At 35.6% G+C, this 15,984-nt stretch overlaps 1 protein-coding gene across 1 annotated transcript; it reads right to left on the reverse strand.

Moving 5' to 3' along the window:
• Positions 1–2,147: 2,147 nt before the first annotated feature.
• Positions 2,148–13,990, reverse strand: LOC125876872 (uncharacterized). The gene is given in 5 exon segments (XM_049558135.1): positions 2,148–2,545; positions 3,050–3,069; positions 4,259–4,387; positions 4,389–4,455; positions 13,562–13,990. Coding segments are annotated over 5 exon segments (312 nt in total). The 5' UTR covers positions 13,627–13,990; the 3' UTR covers positions 2,148–2,514.
• Between the last annotated feature and the right edge of the window lie 1,994 nt (positions 13,991–15,984).

Raw genomic sequence — 15,984 nt, forward strand, 5'->3', positions numbered from 1 at the left:
ACAAAGCAACACTTTTTATTTCGTTTCAATGACATGCAGGGCAAGTTCTAGACTAAGATGCAAAACATGGAATAAACAAAGTCTCACCACACATGGAACAAGTATCAATCAAGATGGATCAATTCCACTTCTAAGAGAGACAGGATCATAACAAACTACAAAATAAAATAAGTTATATACAAAGTCACAACCATGAGCTTAGATGTCAAAGAGTCTACATTTTTTTTTAATCAAGCATTCACAAGAAAGTACTACTCAAAAATTAGGCCCAAATAGTAAGTATCACATAACTCAAAAGGGTCTTTTCTTTTCTCTCCAAAAAAAATAAAATAAAATAAAATTTATTCCTAAAAAAAATAAAAAAAAATAAAATAAACACTTGGTTCAAAGGGACTATCCTCAGGAAAAGAACCGAAAACAAAAGCCAAGGAACCCATCCTAAAAAAAAAAGACTCAATAAAACGGTAAAAACTAGGAATTCATTCCTCCACCCCACACTTAACAAGATGATATGTCCCCAAAGCATTAGATAAAATTTAAAACAAGGGTTAGAAAAACTCCCTGAGGCCTTTAGGCCTAGCTAGTAGCATGATCTCTTAATTTTCATCAAGGGTCGTCACCCCACACTTAAGCTCAAACATGCTCCCTCTTTTTCTTGTTCTTTTTTTTTTTTTTTTTTTGTGGATACTCAAACTTCCCCTAATCTGCAAAAAAAACAAGAAAAGAGAAATACCAATGTTCAACAACAGTAAATCAAGGCATATCATTAAGTGACTCATCATATTCATTTAATTAGTATTATCAAATCACACAATTCAACAAGGAAGGAAAATGAAGGCTTTAAAGGCGAACAAAGGTGGTAATCGGCAATTCGCCGAACGTGAAAGGCAAACTCGATCAAGTCTGTCAACTGAGGTTCAAATACCTGAAGCAAGTGAAGGGCGAGCTAAGGAACATATGGCTATTCGCCGAATATGTTTGGCGAGCCCGACTAATGTCGCCAAGTTGATCACGCGTTGGATTTTGGGCTAAATTTTGAGAAATCATAAATAGCCCAAAGGAGAGAGAAAATAGAGGTGATTGTGGAGAAGAATTTCAGTTCCTAACTTTGTATGAGTTTTGGAGACTTAACTTTTGAACTTTTTGAGAAATATTCTTAATTTACAATCTTGTAATTGACAATTGAAGATTCAAATTGAAGTGGGTCTTAAAGATTATTGCATAATTTCAATTCTCCAATTACTGAAATCATAACGGGTATACCTTCTTTTCCTTTTATGATGCTTGGCTAAAATCCCAAATCTAGGGGTGCGATTATGGGGTTGAGTGTTGATTTATTGTAGTGAATTTTGTATCTTGCTATGTTTTATTACTGTAGATTCATGGATTTAATCTAATTAGCATGAGGCAAATTCATAAGTTAAGGTTGCAAAGTTAATCTTAGCGTAGATCCTCGATTGATGCTCGAAAGAGATTAATTGAGATGGACAATTAGTTTAATTCAAACAGAATAGAATATTCCAAGTGGAAAGTTTCTGCTTCTTTTTTCATATTTTTGAAAGAAAATCAATCTTGTAATGAGCTTTTTTTCTAATTTACAGGTGTAAAATATTAAATGAAGGCAGATATACAGTTTCTTTTTTTAACATGAGTAAATAGAGAAAAGAGATACCCAACTAACTGGGTTATACTTCTTAGTTTAGGATTCTTTGTATATAAAGTCTGGCTCTTTTTTTTTTTTGATTTGCACCGGGTGTCCGAGTCTCTTTGAGCCCCGACTAATCCCGGGGGTGCACAGGCCCTCGGCAAGAAGTTTCCCGCAAGTGCACCACGGTTAATTCAGGTTTTACCCAGTCCGATGGCCCTCAGAAATTGTTTGCACCTAGTGGGTTTCGAACTTGAGACCTTGAAAGGGAGCAAACCCCAAGGCTCAAGTCAATTGCCAGCAGGCCAACCCCTGAGGGTTTATATAAAGTCTGGCTCTTGAATTCAAATTTTCCTTGTATGCTCAAAAGTTTAAATTACATGTCTACTGAAAATCAAAGTAGAGCAGTTTCAAAACCTCTTTCTTTCTATCTTTAAGGCAAAGCCGGCCTGAAAGTCGGAACGTATAACTTGTACCAACAAAAAGGCTCAACTGCAACAACTTTGAACCTGAATAATTAGATTAGGCGGTGATTACCAGCTTGTGTATATCATTCAACAGTGATTTCAAATGTCTAACTGCTTATAGCCTTATACAATCACTCAAGCTTTTCAACTCAAAATATAAGTAACCTAACAAAAACTATACTCAAGATCAAAATGTTCAACTACTCCCAACTCTAAAATTTGAAACACTGATTTGTTCCGCGGTAATAATTTCAAGCAAAGCTTAAAAGAAAGGAAAACCGTGAGTGCAAACTTTGAATATCCTCTACTTTGAACTTGAAAATGTCTAGCATCTTCTTGATGTGCACGTGAGCTAGCTTCCAGCATCAAGGATAGTGAAGGTCTTCATCTCACACAAGACCCTCAGAATATATGCACAATGTCATACACAAATCTTTTGTGTGTTAAGGAATTATAGGAATGTATTATAGGATACAACACCATGCAAGTGATGATATGGTAAATGCACATAGAGACCACGCAAGATATGCAAGGACAGTATTGGCACTGATGCTGCCAGTTCATATCTACAAAAGATCTTTAAAAACTTGTTTTGGTTAAGTTATTTCAGAACTTTTCCCCAGAGAAACTTCATCAAAATACCTGTTTTGGTTGAAAAGTGTTCTTAAAAAACATTGAGAACACAAAATCTTACAATATATGCATATATGTTTTTGTTCCGGACATTTTTTTCCTCAACAATGGCAGTTAGTATTTCTTAGGAGAGAGGACGGAAGGTAAAGGATAATATGTTGACAGCTACTCTAACCTGATGATATTTGCAGAGTCATTCCTATCTTGTTGCTATGATAGTAAAACTTGAAAACTTTGACAACATAGTTCAGATAGTTTTATTAAGGGAGGGGAAAAATGTGTAAGTCTTTCATAAGAAGGATACGTCCAGAAGAGCACAAATGACTGCAAAGAGAAGAAACAATGTTAATTGAGTGTCAAACTAAGGGTATAAAGCTAGATTAACAATTTGAAATCATCATGCAAAGATGATAAATTTCTCTCAACAATCAAGCAGTGAAACTGTTATGTTGGATACTATATCGAAACTAAAAGGTAGTTCATAGACTACCAAAACCTAGAAATCGACCCCTTTTCCACAGATTCCCAGGAAAACCTAGTTCTTTATTAGTTACCAAAAAAAAAAACCCTAGAAATCAACACCCATCACCCTAAAAATAATTAAGAAGATCCACAGGAATACTAATAAACATGATTCTAATCAACAAAGTATCACTGAGATAGAAAATAAGTTCCAATAGTTAAGTAACTTAAAGAGAAATTTGAAGAAAGAAAAGTCAAGATGATATGGAAAGAATTCATAACTGGAAAATGAATGAGAAAAAATTTCCAAAAGGGTATTAAAGAAACAGGTAGATAAAATGAAGCAGGATAGACGAACTAACTAGGGCTTCAAAAAAATATTACTCCACTTGTTTCAATTTGTTTGTCATGTTTTGACTTCGCACGGAGTTTAAAAAAGTAAAGACGGTTTTTGAATCTTGTGGTCTTAAATTAAAAATATGTCAAATGCACCAAAATGCCCTTTAATCTTGTGGTCTTAAACATGCCATGTGGAAAGTTGAAATTAAAGAGTTGTCAAAAAAGGAAGAGCAATTCTTTTTTAAATGGACTAAAAACGAAAGTAGGACAAACAAATTGAAATGGGGAGTATGACTTTGAAAGAAAGTACTCCCTCCGTCCCATTTTATGTGGCACTTTTCGGATTTCGAGATTCAAACAAGTCTATCTTGGACCGTAAGTTTTTCATAAATCTTTTAAACATTTTGAATTATCAATTATTATGGCTTATAGTACTTTTTACGTAGTTTACAAATATATAAATTTCATTTCAAAAATTTGAAGATTCCATGCGCAAATTTCCGATCAAACGTAAACTATTTGACTCTCGAAATAAAGAAAAGTGTCACATAAATTGGGACAGAGGGAGTAATTTTTTTACAATATTCTATCATTGTAACCGTTTCTTATGCAGGTGATTGAGCAGGCAGATGAACTATTTCTTGATCAATGATTAGAAACAAAGAATGCACGAAGAAGAGATCTTATTAGAAGTATGAATGCAAAGAAGTACCATAAGCCCGCCAAAAAATCCATCAAGCAAGATTCTGTTCCAACTGTCAAAGTAGGAGTGGATTGAAAACTTGGCCTTCGCAGTGAGTGCTACTGAAGTCATTGCCATGACAAGAAAATAAAAGATAAAATCCTGTCAAGCTATTAAGTCCCAGAATGCCGGCAATGACACCACCAATGATTGCCATGAATGTGCGGCTGAACAAAAGAATGCTCAATATAAATGGAGATATCCAATGACAAGGAAAAAATGCTTAGAAAGACGAAAAGAACCGAATTTTACTTTTTCACATATGATCGACCGCTCGTCTCAATCATATTTTCATTCTTCCTTCGGATCCAACTGTGTGATCAAGTAGTTAAATTTCTTTATAGACAGTTGCAACACAAAGCTTGGATTTATTTTGTTTATCTTTCCTTTTTTTAGATATATAAGTTTATGGAGCTTGGGGTTGTTTTCTTGTAGAGGCAAAATGACAAGGGTAATCCCAAGACTTGCACTAGCACTGAAAACAGGTATTAACTGTTCAATTACTCAAAAAGCTATTACATACTGATCAAAAAGAAATTATTCAAAACTACAACTAATTCATTAATTGAAACCTGAAAAGGTTAATTGCCATTAATATGATTATAAACTGCAGTTCTTGGTTGAGGGTGTTAGGTTGTTTATTTGGTGATTGAGGTACTTGGTACTTGTAGGACTTTACTGAGGCAAAAGAACAGATATTTATAAGGACTATACGCATCTCCTCGAGCCATTACAGGAAAGCATACAGCTACACCAAGGGCAACTCACTTTCTGCTCAAGTGCAAGGAGTACTAGTCTTGGGTGAATAAAAGATAGGAGGAAAAATCAAGGACTGTAACCCAATTGGCCATAATACATACTAATCATACCAATGTAGAAGTGTTATCCCACAAATGAAAAGAAGTTAGCACTAAGGCTACTTTTATGAGGTATGTTGTCTAATTAAACTGATATCATATTTTTTATTCTATATCCTAGAGATGTTCCACCAAAATGACGCCTCAGTGAAGGAGTTAAAGCTACAGGTGCATATAATCCCTAATTTCAACCAGTTGTTCCGTTGGGCTAATTTCAGTGATACACAATTAAGGAGTAAGAGTTAGATTTAGGCTTCTGGAAAGTAGTTAATTCTGTTAGACAGCTAGAGTGAAAGCAGTTAGGCAGTTATAACTGATTTCTATTAGATTAGTGAATTAATAGATGTACATTTCAGTCATTCAATAACTATATAGCATGTAATCAACTCATTGTACTATCATATATGGAAATACAGAATTCTTCCCTATTCCTAAACTATCTTCTTCTCTCTTAATTCTTCTTCTTCTTCAACTGTATTCTCGAGGTTACTCCTGAATCAGTAACTCGATCCTCGAATTCATTGAGAATTCCTGTAATCGAGTAACATTGGCATCAGAGTCATCTATCCTTGGATTTTAATGGCGAAACAAACAAGGTCTGCCGATAATTCTCCAACAGAAATGGGGACTTGGGGCCCCCAAGGCCTAGCTCAAGTGGCAAAAGGTGGAGGATTTGTGGCTTAGGTCGCAGGTTCAACCCCACACCATGCAAAGCGAAGCCCAGTATTTAAGTGGAGAAGGGTAGAGGGGCGGGCCCATTATCCACGAATTTAGAAGGCTGTGATTGGTCCAAAGGACGGGTCACAGACAGATTTCTCGGTTATCAAAAAAAAATAAAAAAATGGGGAATTCGGCAGGGGAAGTTACAAACATGAAGAGATTGGATCAAGTGGTCATGGAGTTGAAGGAACATTTGGTCAGCAATCGAGAATCTGGAAGGGAGACAACTCCTATGCAACAGGACGGTCCTTCAGCTGCAACACTTTTTGAGGAAAGAATTCACAGACCCATGAATCCGACCAATTACAACACTCATAATTCCAATTTTTCAAGGTGGCCGAGAATGGAAGTTTTGAGGTTTTCTGGAGAGGATTTGAGATCTTGGTTGTTCAAGATCGAGCAGTTTTTTTTTTACGCAAAATGTTACTGATGAAGAGAAGGGATCAATTGCAGCCTTGCAACTGGAAGGAGAAGCTATACAGTGGCGTCTCTCTTTTATGAGATATAGCAATACTTACAACCTGCAACTTGGACCGAGAATGTGATGGCCATGGTTGAAAGATTTGGTACCGACTTCGATGACTCTATGGAGGAGATTAAAAAAGATCAAGCAGGTGGGGAGCATAAAGGAGTACCACGCTATGTTTGAGAGACATCTGACTAGGATGAAGCTTTCATAGGAAAATGCTATTAGTTGTTTCATTGGAGGGTTGAAGTATGAATTAAATATTGTTGTGAAGATAACCAATTCATATCATTGTCTCAGGCTTATAAAAGTGCAAGACTAGAGGAGGCCTATATTGCTGCGACAAGGCAACCAACTGGACTTCAGAGTTTCAATTCCTCTAGGAGGATAAATGATCATAGAATGCAGAGTAAACAAGGGTTATTGCCAACATCAAGCACTAGTTACTCAGGGCCACACAAAGGTGTTAATAGGAAGACCTTGAGTATGGAAGAGATGAATGACAGAAGAACTACGGGCCTTTGTTATTTTTGTGATGAAAAATATGTTTTTGGGCACAAATGCAAGAACGTTAAGCAATTATATCTGCTAGAGATAGAAGAACAAGAAGGAATGGAGGTAGATCCAGTAATAGAGTTGGATGGGCCATTGGAGGGACAAGAACGGGAACTTGAAAATCATTGGAGCAACTAGAAATCTCTATTCATGCCTTGAATGGTTCTTTGGGATTGAGGACATTGGTTACCACTTAGAAAGCCATTGCACATCTTAATTGATACAGGAAGTTCACACAACTTCAATGATTGAGCTAGTCAAGCAGTTAGGGTGCCAGATCAAATCTATTCGTCCTGAAAGGGTTGCAGCAGCCATTGGAAATGATATGCAAGTAAACAAAATGTGCACCATTTCTTGGTTATTACAAGGTGCTAAGTTTTCAACTGATTTCTTGTTATTACCACTAAGTTCTTGTGGAGTGGTTTTGGGTGTTTAGTGGTTGTTGACTTTAGGAGATATCAAAATGAATTTTCGTAAGCTCACAATGGAATTTTATTACAAAGGGAAGAAGCATTGTCTTAGAGGCGCAGGGAGCCAGATTACAACGAGCTGGGAAGTTGGCTAAAATCTCAGGTAATCAGTCTCAAAAGCGCGCTCAAAGCGCGAAGCGAGGCAAGGCGCACTTGTTGCGCTTTTATGCTCTGAAGCGAGGCGCTACTGAAAAAGCAAGCGCTTCAGCAGTAGAAGTGAGAAGTGGGCTTAAAGAAAAGGCAACAAAAAGCTCGCTTAAATGAAAAAGGAGCTAGTTAGGGTTTTTAAAATAAAATTGTATGTTTTTTTTAATTTCTGAAAATATACTTGGGTTGCTGTGACTTCCAATTGTTTTCCATCCGACTGCTGCGAGTTGCAACTTCTCTTTAGGTTAGTTCTCTTCTTCTCTTTGATCGACTACTACTCTGATTTTTTCTATTGTTGTATGTTGGTTGATGCTCTGTTCTATCTTTATTTTTTTTCCTTAGTTTTTTTGTTACCGAGTTACACTTCTCTTTTTTGCTTGTAGTAAGCTGTATTTTCTTATTCAATGTCACAAAAAAGGAATCCGACTTGGGCGTATGAAACTCTTATGGGCAGTAACACAAAAGTCAAATGTGTCTTTTGTGATATGACATACAATGGCGGAATATTTCCTCACAAAAAGCATCTTATTGGTGGTTATAGAGATGTAAAAGTATGTCCGAAGGTCCCGGATAGTGTGAAGGAAGAGATCAAAGAGTATTTGCTGGAAAAAAAATGAATTTAAAACTCAAATGACCATGAAGCATCCATGGTTAATGTTCTTGATGATGATGAAATGGATGTTGATGAAGTTGAAGTGAATATGCCAATGGGCCTCCCTCAAAATATCAAAAAGAAGTCTTCAAGTAGTGAGAGTGGGTCCACCAATAGCAATGTCAAGGGTCCTATAAATCTCTATTTCTCGCAAAAACCAAATGAAAACAGAAAATGTGGGCCTATTGATTTAGAATCTTCTAGGAAGATTTTAAGGGATCCTGGTATATCTACTTTTGCTAGCTGAATGTATGATGCAGGACTTCCTTTCAATTGTGTTAATTACACCGAGAGTTTTGGTGAATTCATTGAGGCAGTCGGCCAATATGATCCTAGAATGAAGCCCCCCACCTATCATGAGGTAAGAATTCCTTTTCTAAAAAAGGAGGTGGAAAAGCCAAACAAGATTGTAGAAGAGCATGAGGTTCAATGGAAAACGTATGGTTGTTCCATTATGATGGATAAATGGACAACAAGAAAAAATGGTCATTAATGTTTGGTGAATTCGCCAAGAGGGAGTGTGTTCCTTGAATCTTATGATGCTAGTGACTCTTCTACTGATTCTAATAAGATGTTTAACTTGTTGAGAATACTATCTTGAAGATAGGCAAGAAAAATGTGGTACAAGTTGTGACTGATAATGCAAGTCACCCGCTTTTTTGTTCTCACTTGCATTATCAGCCACAACTTGTACCACATTTTCCTTGCCTATCTTCAAGATAGTCTTCTCAAACAAGTTAAACATCTTATTATAATCAGTAGAAGAGTCACTCCCATCATAAGATTCAAGGAACACACTCCCTCTTGGCGAATTCACCAAAACATTAGTGACCATTTCCCATTTCTTGTTGTCCATTTATCCATCACAATGGAACAGCCATACGTTTTCCATTGAACCTTGTATTCTTCTACAATCTTGTTTGTCTTTTACACCTTCTTTTTTAGAAAATCAACTCTTACCTCACGATAGGTGGGGGGCTTCATTCCAGGGCCATATTGTCCTATTGCCACAATGAATTCACCAAAACTCTCGTTGTAATTAACACAATTAAAAGGAAGCGTTGCATCATACATCCACCTAGCAAAAGCAGATACAGCATGATCCCTTAAAATCTTCTTAGAAGCCTCTAAATCAATAGGTCCACCTTTTCCCTTTTCATTTGGTTTTTGCGAGAAATAGAGATTTATAGGACCCTTGACATTGCTATTGGTGGATGACCCACTCCCACTACTTGGAGGCTTCTTTTGACATTTTGAGGGAGGCCCAATCGGCATATTCACTTCAACTTCATTATCATCCATTTCATCATCATCAACAAGATTAACCATGGATGCTTCATGGTTCATTTGAGTTTAAACTCATTTTTTTCAGCTAATACTCTTTGATCTCTTCCTTCACACTATCCAGGACCTTCAGACATACTTTTACATCTCTATAACCACCAATAAGATGCTTTTTGTGACAAAATATTCCGCCATTGTATGTCACATCACAAAAGATACATTTGACTTTTGTGATACTTCCCATACGAGTTCCATACGCCCAAGCAGGATCCCTTTTTTGTGACATTGAATAAGAAAATATAACTTTACTACAAGCAAAATAAAGAAGAGTAACTAAGTAACAAAACAGCAAATAAAGTAAGGAAAAAATATAAAGATAGAACAGAGCAGCAACCAGCATACAAAAATAGAAAAAAAAACATAGTAGTGACCAAAGAGAAGAGAAAAAACAGAGCAACACTGCACTGCAGCAGTCAACAACCTCGCAGCAATCGCAGCCGGAAGAGTAGAAGAGAAGAGAAGAGAAGAGAACTAACCTCGCAGCAGTCGGAGGGAAATAATTGGAAGTCGCAGAAGTCAAAGCAGCCCAGTATATTTTCAAAAAAAAATTAAAAACTTGCAATTTTTTATTAAAAAAAACCCCTAATTTGTGCCTTTTTCATTTAAGCGCACTTGTTCTCACCTTTTCTTTAAGCACGCTTCTCGCTTCAGCAGTTGAAGCACTCGCTTTTTAATCATCGCCTCGCTTCAGAGCATAAAGATATAGTGAGTGCGCCTCGCCTCACTTCGCGCTTAAAGCGCGCTTTTTGTCGTTTTTCACAACACTGGTACCCTCTGTGAAGAAGGATATCATTGAAGGGTTAGTACAACAAATGCTAGATCAAGGGATAATTCAGTCTAGTTGTAGCTCATTTGCTGCCCTTGTGGTTTTGGTTGGAAAAAAGGATGGCTCTTGGAGGATGTGTGTGGATTATCGGGACTTAAACAAATACATTGTAAAGAATAAATTTCCTATACCTATTGTAGAGGATTTATTAGATGAGCTTGGAGGATGTAAAATTTATTCTAAAATTGACGTGATATCAGGTTATCACCAACTGAGAATGGCAGTAGAAGACATATCAAAGACAACTTTTAGACGCATTTAGGTCATTTTGGATACCTGTGATGCCCTTTGGGTTTATCAAAAGCTCCTGCCACATTTCAAGGACTTATGAACTCTTGTCTTTCATTCCTTTTTTAAGTTAGTTTGTGTTGGTTTTCCTTGATGATATTCTCACTTATAGCAAGTGTATGGACGATCATTTGAAGCACCTCATGGCTATTTTTGAAGTAATGCAGCAACATCAATTGTATGCTAAGGCAAGTAAATGTTTCTTTAGGGTGTTGAAAATAGTGTACTTGGGACACTTCATTATTGAACATGGCGTATCTACTAATCCTCAGAAGGTTGAGGTTGTAAAAACCTATGTTGCTCGGACTCTTCAAAAATGCCAACGGGTGCGTGTTGAATTCGCCAAAAGTAGTGTATTTTTGAAGAATCCGAGACGGGTGCGGCATCAAAAGTGAAGAGTCCGCGCAACTGAGGTAAAAACTGGCCTACCCTTACTACTCTTGAATAGTTGAGAGGGTTTTAGGGACTAGCTGGTTATTATAGAAGGTTTATTCAAGGGTTTGGTATCATTTGTAAACCATTAACAGATCTCTTGAGGAAAGGTGGTTTTAAATGGTCTACAGAGGCAAATGTTGCTTTAGCACAACTGAAGGACAAGTTGACTAAGTCTCCAATGTTAGCACTGCCTTATGCAACTAAGACATTTATTGTAGACATTGATGCTAGTGGAAGTAGTATTGGGGTAGTTCTCATGCAGGAGGGCCACCCCATTACTTTTATTAGCAAGGCTCTTTCTCCTAGGCATAGGGCCTGCCTTTGACAGTATATGTTAGAGAGTTGCTAGCTATTGTACATGCTATCACTACATGGTCACAATATTTACTTGGGCAGAATTTTGTAATTAGAACTTATCAGAAGACATTAAAGTTCGTGATGGAACAGAAGTTGCATACTAATTCTCAGTTGTTGTGGCTTACCAAACTTATACCATTTGATTACACTATTGAGTAAAAAACAGGACTTGAGAACAAAGTGGCAGATGCACATTCAAGAGTCATTGGGCTGACTTATTGGCTCTAGTCATTTCTCCTACCAAACTGGTCTTTTTCAGGCTATTGCGGATAGCTGGACTTCAGATCGAGAGCTCAAACAGCTCATTGAAAAATTACAAGCAAACCCTAATACTCAAGCATTTCACTTGGATACAAGGTCAATTGCAGAGAAAGAGAAAACTGGTCATTGGAAAAGTGCAAAGTTTAAGGACTGACATTACGACTTTATGACATGCTAGTCCACGTGGGGGTCATTCAGGTGTTGAAGCTACTCTCAAAAGACTACTGACATTGTTCTATTGGAAAAATATGAGAAAGGAGGTGAAAGAATTTATACAAAAGTGTGATGTGTGCCAGAGAAACAAATCAAACTTAGCTGCTTACCCTGGCCTCCTACAACCATTGCCAATTTCTGACATAGTTTGGTCCCAAATGGATTTTATTGATGGTCTACCTAAGTCACAGGGTTATGAAGTAATCTTGGTGGTAGTGGATAGACACAGCAAATATGGCCATTTCCTTCCACTCAAACACCCTTATACAGCTCAATTAGTTGCTAAGGTGTTTTTGGACACAATTGTTAGACTGCATGTATTGCCTGATGCAATTACTAGTGATAGAGATGTTGTCTTCTTGAGTTCCTTTTGGCAGGAACTTTTTACATTTCACATTGGAAGAAATTCTCTTGCATACTTCTTCAGTAAATCACCCTTAGTGCGATGGCCAAACTGAGGTACTCAAAAGATGCCTAGAGACCTACCTGAGGTGTTATTGCAATGATGATGCTTCCAACTGGTTTTCTTACTTACCAAGGGCTGAGTGTTGGTATAATACATGTCATCATTCAACAATTCAGACAACTCCTTATGAAGCTCTATATGGCAGACCTCCCACGCTGCACTCTCTTATCTACTAGGTGAATCAGCTTTTGCTGAAGTTGATGGTACATTGGTAAATAAAGAGCTTAGACTTCAACTAAAACATCACTTAAGGAGGGCTCAGCTCAGAATGAAACAACAAGCTGACTCTCATAGAAGTGATAGACATTTTGATGTAGGGGATTGGGTGTATTTCACCTTATAAGCAAGCCACAATTTCTAACCATTTGTCCCACAAGTTAGTTGCCATGTATATGGCCCATTCCAGATTATTAGAAGAGTTGGTCCAGTAGCTTACACTCTCTAGTTGCCTACTTCTGTCAAAGTACATCCCACGATTGATGTGTCATTGTTAAGGAGATGCTATGAAGTGCCTTCTCAGATATCTCATCCTCCTACTATTGATTTGGCCAATCATCGTTGTCCTGACCCTGAGATGGTGTTGCAAAGGACAATTGTTAAGAGGGGAAACAAGGTTGTGGCTCAATTGTTGGTTAAGTGGTTTGGACTACCTGCAGAGCTACCTGGGAGTTTCCAACTGTTTTGAAGACAAGATTTCCCTTGTTTGATCCTTGAGGACAAGGATCTTTTACTAGGAGGGAGTACTGATACACAATTAAGGAGTTAGAGTTAGATTTAGGCTTCCGGAAAGTAGTTAATTCTGTTAGACAGCTACAGTGAAAGCAGTTGGGCAGTTCTAACTGATTTCTGTTAGATTAGTGAATCAATAGTTGTATATCTTGGCTAGTCAATTACTATATAGCTTGTAATCAACTCATTGCATATATGGAAATACAGAATTCTTCTCTCTTCCTAAACTCTCTTCTTCTTCAACTGTATTCTCAAGGTTACTCCTGAAACAGTAACTCGATCCTCTAATTCATTGGGAATTCCTGTAATCGAGTAACAATCAGTCTGCTCACATGACTGAGGATGAAATTCACATCGACAGTCTGTATCAATTTACGTCGAGACTTTATAAAAAAATCAGCTAAATTATTACTAGACAAAATCATCAAGAAACAGCAAGGAACGATAATTTCACTCCACCTTAATACGGTGTCAAACTAAAGCCAACCTGTACAGAATAACTTTCATGTTGTTTTGCATATTCTCAGCATTGAAAGTCGGCAAATCATCCATACCGCTGCTCGACTTTTCTGTAGATCGAGAAGAATTGAACTTTTGTGGTCACTCAGATTGCATTCATCAACACAACAAAGCAATTTACCTACAAGATAATATAATACATAAATATTCAGATGCTCTTCCATTGAGTTCAATTCAAACTCTTTCAGTTACAATCAATTGATTGTATGATCATAATGTAAGAATTTCAAACTATCTCAGTTGGTAAAAACACTGAATTCAACCAACACAACAGAAAAAAGGTCCTATAAATAAATAAAGTTGAAGGTTTGTTCAAAATCACAAAGCAAAAATCCCCAAATTCAGTTCGCTCAAACACATAAAAACAGACAAACCAAACAAATCTGATGAAGGCGATGTAAAATGTTAATTGTGAGAAGCACCGTATTAAGAAGCAATGGCAGAATGAAGTCTGCAACAACCCTGGCTCAACCTCCTTGTACTAAATAGGGTGAAGTACTCTCCCAATCAAATTAATTACTTGTAGATTTCCTTAGGTTAATCAAAGTAAATATATTTTCAAGATTAATTAATTAATCAATCAAGGGTATAATGGGAAAAATATGGCAATTTATGCATTTTTTTTCCCTCCCGAGAAGCTCCCACCCCTTTTACTTTCTTGATGACTCGAACTCGCAACCTTCAGCTTGGAAGTGAGGGTGCTTACCATCCGAGCAACTCTCTCTCGTCTGGTAATTTATGCATAAATTTTATAAAATGACATATATTGTGGTTCAACTATTTTAAAAAATGGGTGACTTATAATATGGGACGAAGGGAGTACAAGAAATATTATATTGTCAACTGAAAAAAAAATATTAATTATTAAATTATATATATATATATATATATATATATATATATATATAAGTATAGACCACATATTCCAATGAGCCCCCTCTGGGTTTCTTCTTTGGATTTCACGTCTAGTGCAAAACCTAACTTAAAAATTTATTATAAATATACGATAAAGATTTAGACCTTGTTCAGTCCGTTGAAATCAAATGGTGTCAGTTTGGATGATGATTGATACGGTTGTTTCAATTCAACACAAGTAATCATAAAAAATTAATACAAAAGATAAAAGATTCATTTATATACTAATAGGTCTGCTAAATTCAAATTGAGATTTTAAGAATTAAAACCTAGGAAGCAAAAAAGGAAACGAATTTGTCTTTAACCCGGGCTCTCAAACACTTAGAGCCAATTGGATTGGCTTAAAAAAGTAATTTTTAAGTCAAAAATAAAAAATTAAATTGAAATAACTTTTAAGTTAGAAAATAAAAAGTAGGGGGAGACTTTTTGATTTCTGACTTACTTTAAGTTATTTTTTACTTTATCAAACACTTTGTAACTTATTTTAAGTCATTTTTGACTTATTTTAAGTCATTTTTTATATTTGCCAAACAAAGTCAAAAACTGACTTAAAAGTAAATTTAACCGACTTTTAAGTCAATCCAAACAGGCTCTTAATTATGACACTGCTAATTTCTCTTCTTTCTTTTTTCATAGCAAATTTTTTTTTAATGGACTCTGTTGTGGCCCTATTTGGGGGAAAATGTATCATTGAAAAACTAGTCTTCATTTTAGTTTATATCTACCTTTTGTTTTTATTTAATTTTAAAAGAAAATTGTTAGTTTGGACAACTAAATTTTATTAAAAGAAAATGTGAATTATATTAAATTTAAGATATAATAGTTTAAATAAATATTATTATCTAATATATTTATATTAAATATTTAAGTTTAATAAATATAAATTTAATTAAAATTTAGTTTCATTAGGTTAATTTATTGATTTGGCTATAAATGATGAGTCTGTTTTGTTTGGCCAAAGATACCATATTCTAGAGATTTAGTTTGGAGGAGAAGATGATACACAATTTTGGCATAATATTTTCAAAGTTTATACTTTTAAGTTTTAATTTCTTCATTAAATAGTTCAAAAATATTTTATTTTTTGCAATTTTAATTTAATTTATTGATAATTTGATTTGTTAAAATATTTGAAATTTTTTCTGTTTATGTTAAATTTTACTTAGTCTTGATTATCACTGCAGTTTTTTCCACTGTCCATTGAATATAAACAAATTATTGTTTCAGTTTTATCAAATCAAATTTTTTTTGGTTAAATTTCATTTTTACATGGCATTAAATACATTTATTTTAGCACATATGAATACATTGAAACACAGATAAAGTATTTCAAACCGTCCATAAAAATATTATAATATTAGTAAGAATCTGCACAACTAAATTAAGGTAAAGAATATCAATTAATAAAATAATAATATATACAATCAGACAATTAGAAAATAGTTATGTTAAAGGATAGAAATGTATCATCCTCAA

Source organism: Solanum stenotomum, chromosome 9 (assembly GCF_019186545.1).
Source record: "Solanum stenotomum isolate F172 chromosome 9, ASM1918654v1, whole genome shotgun sequence".
NCBI lineage: Eukaryota > Viridiplantae > Streptophyta > Magnoliopsida > Solanales > Solanaceae > Solanum > Solanum stenotomum.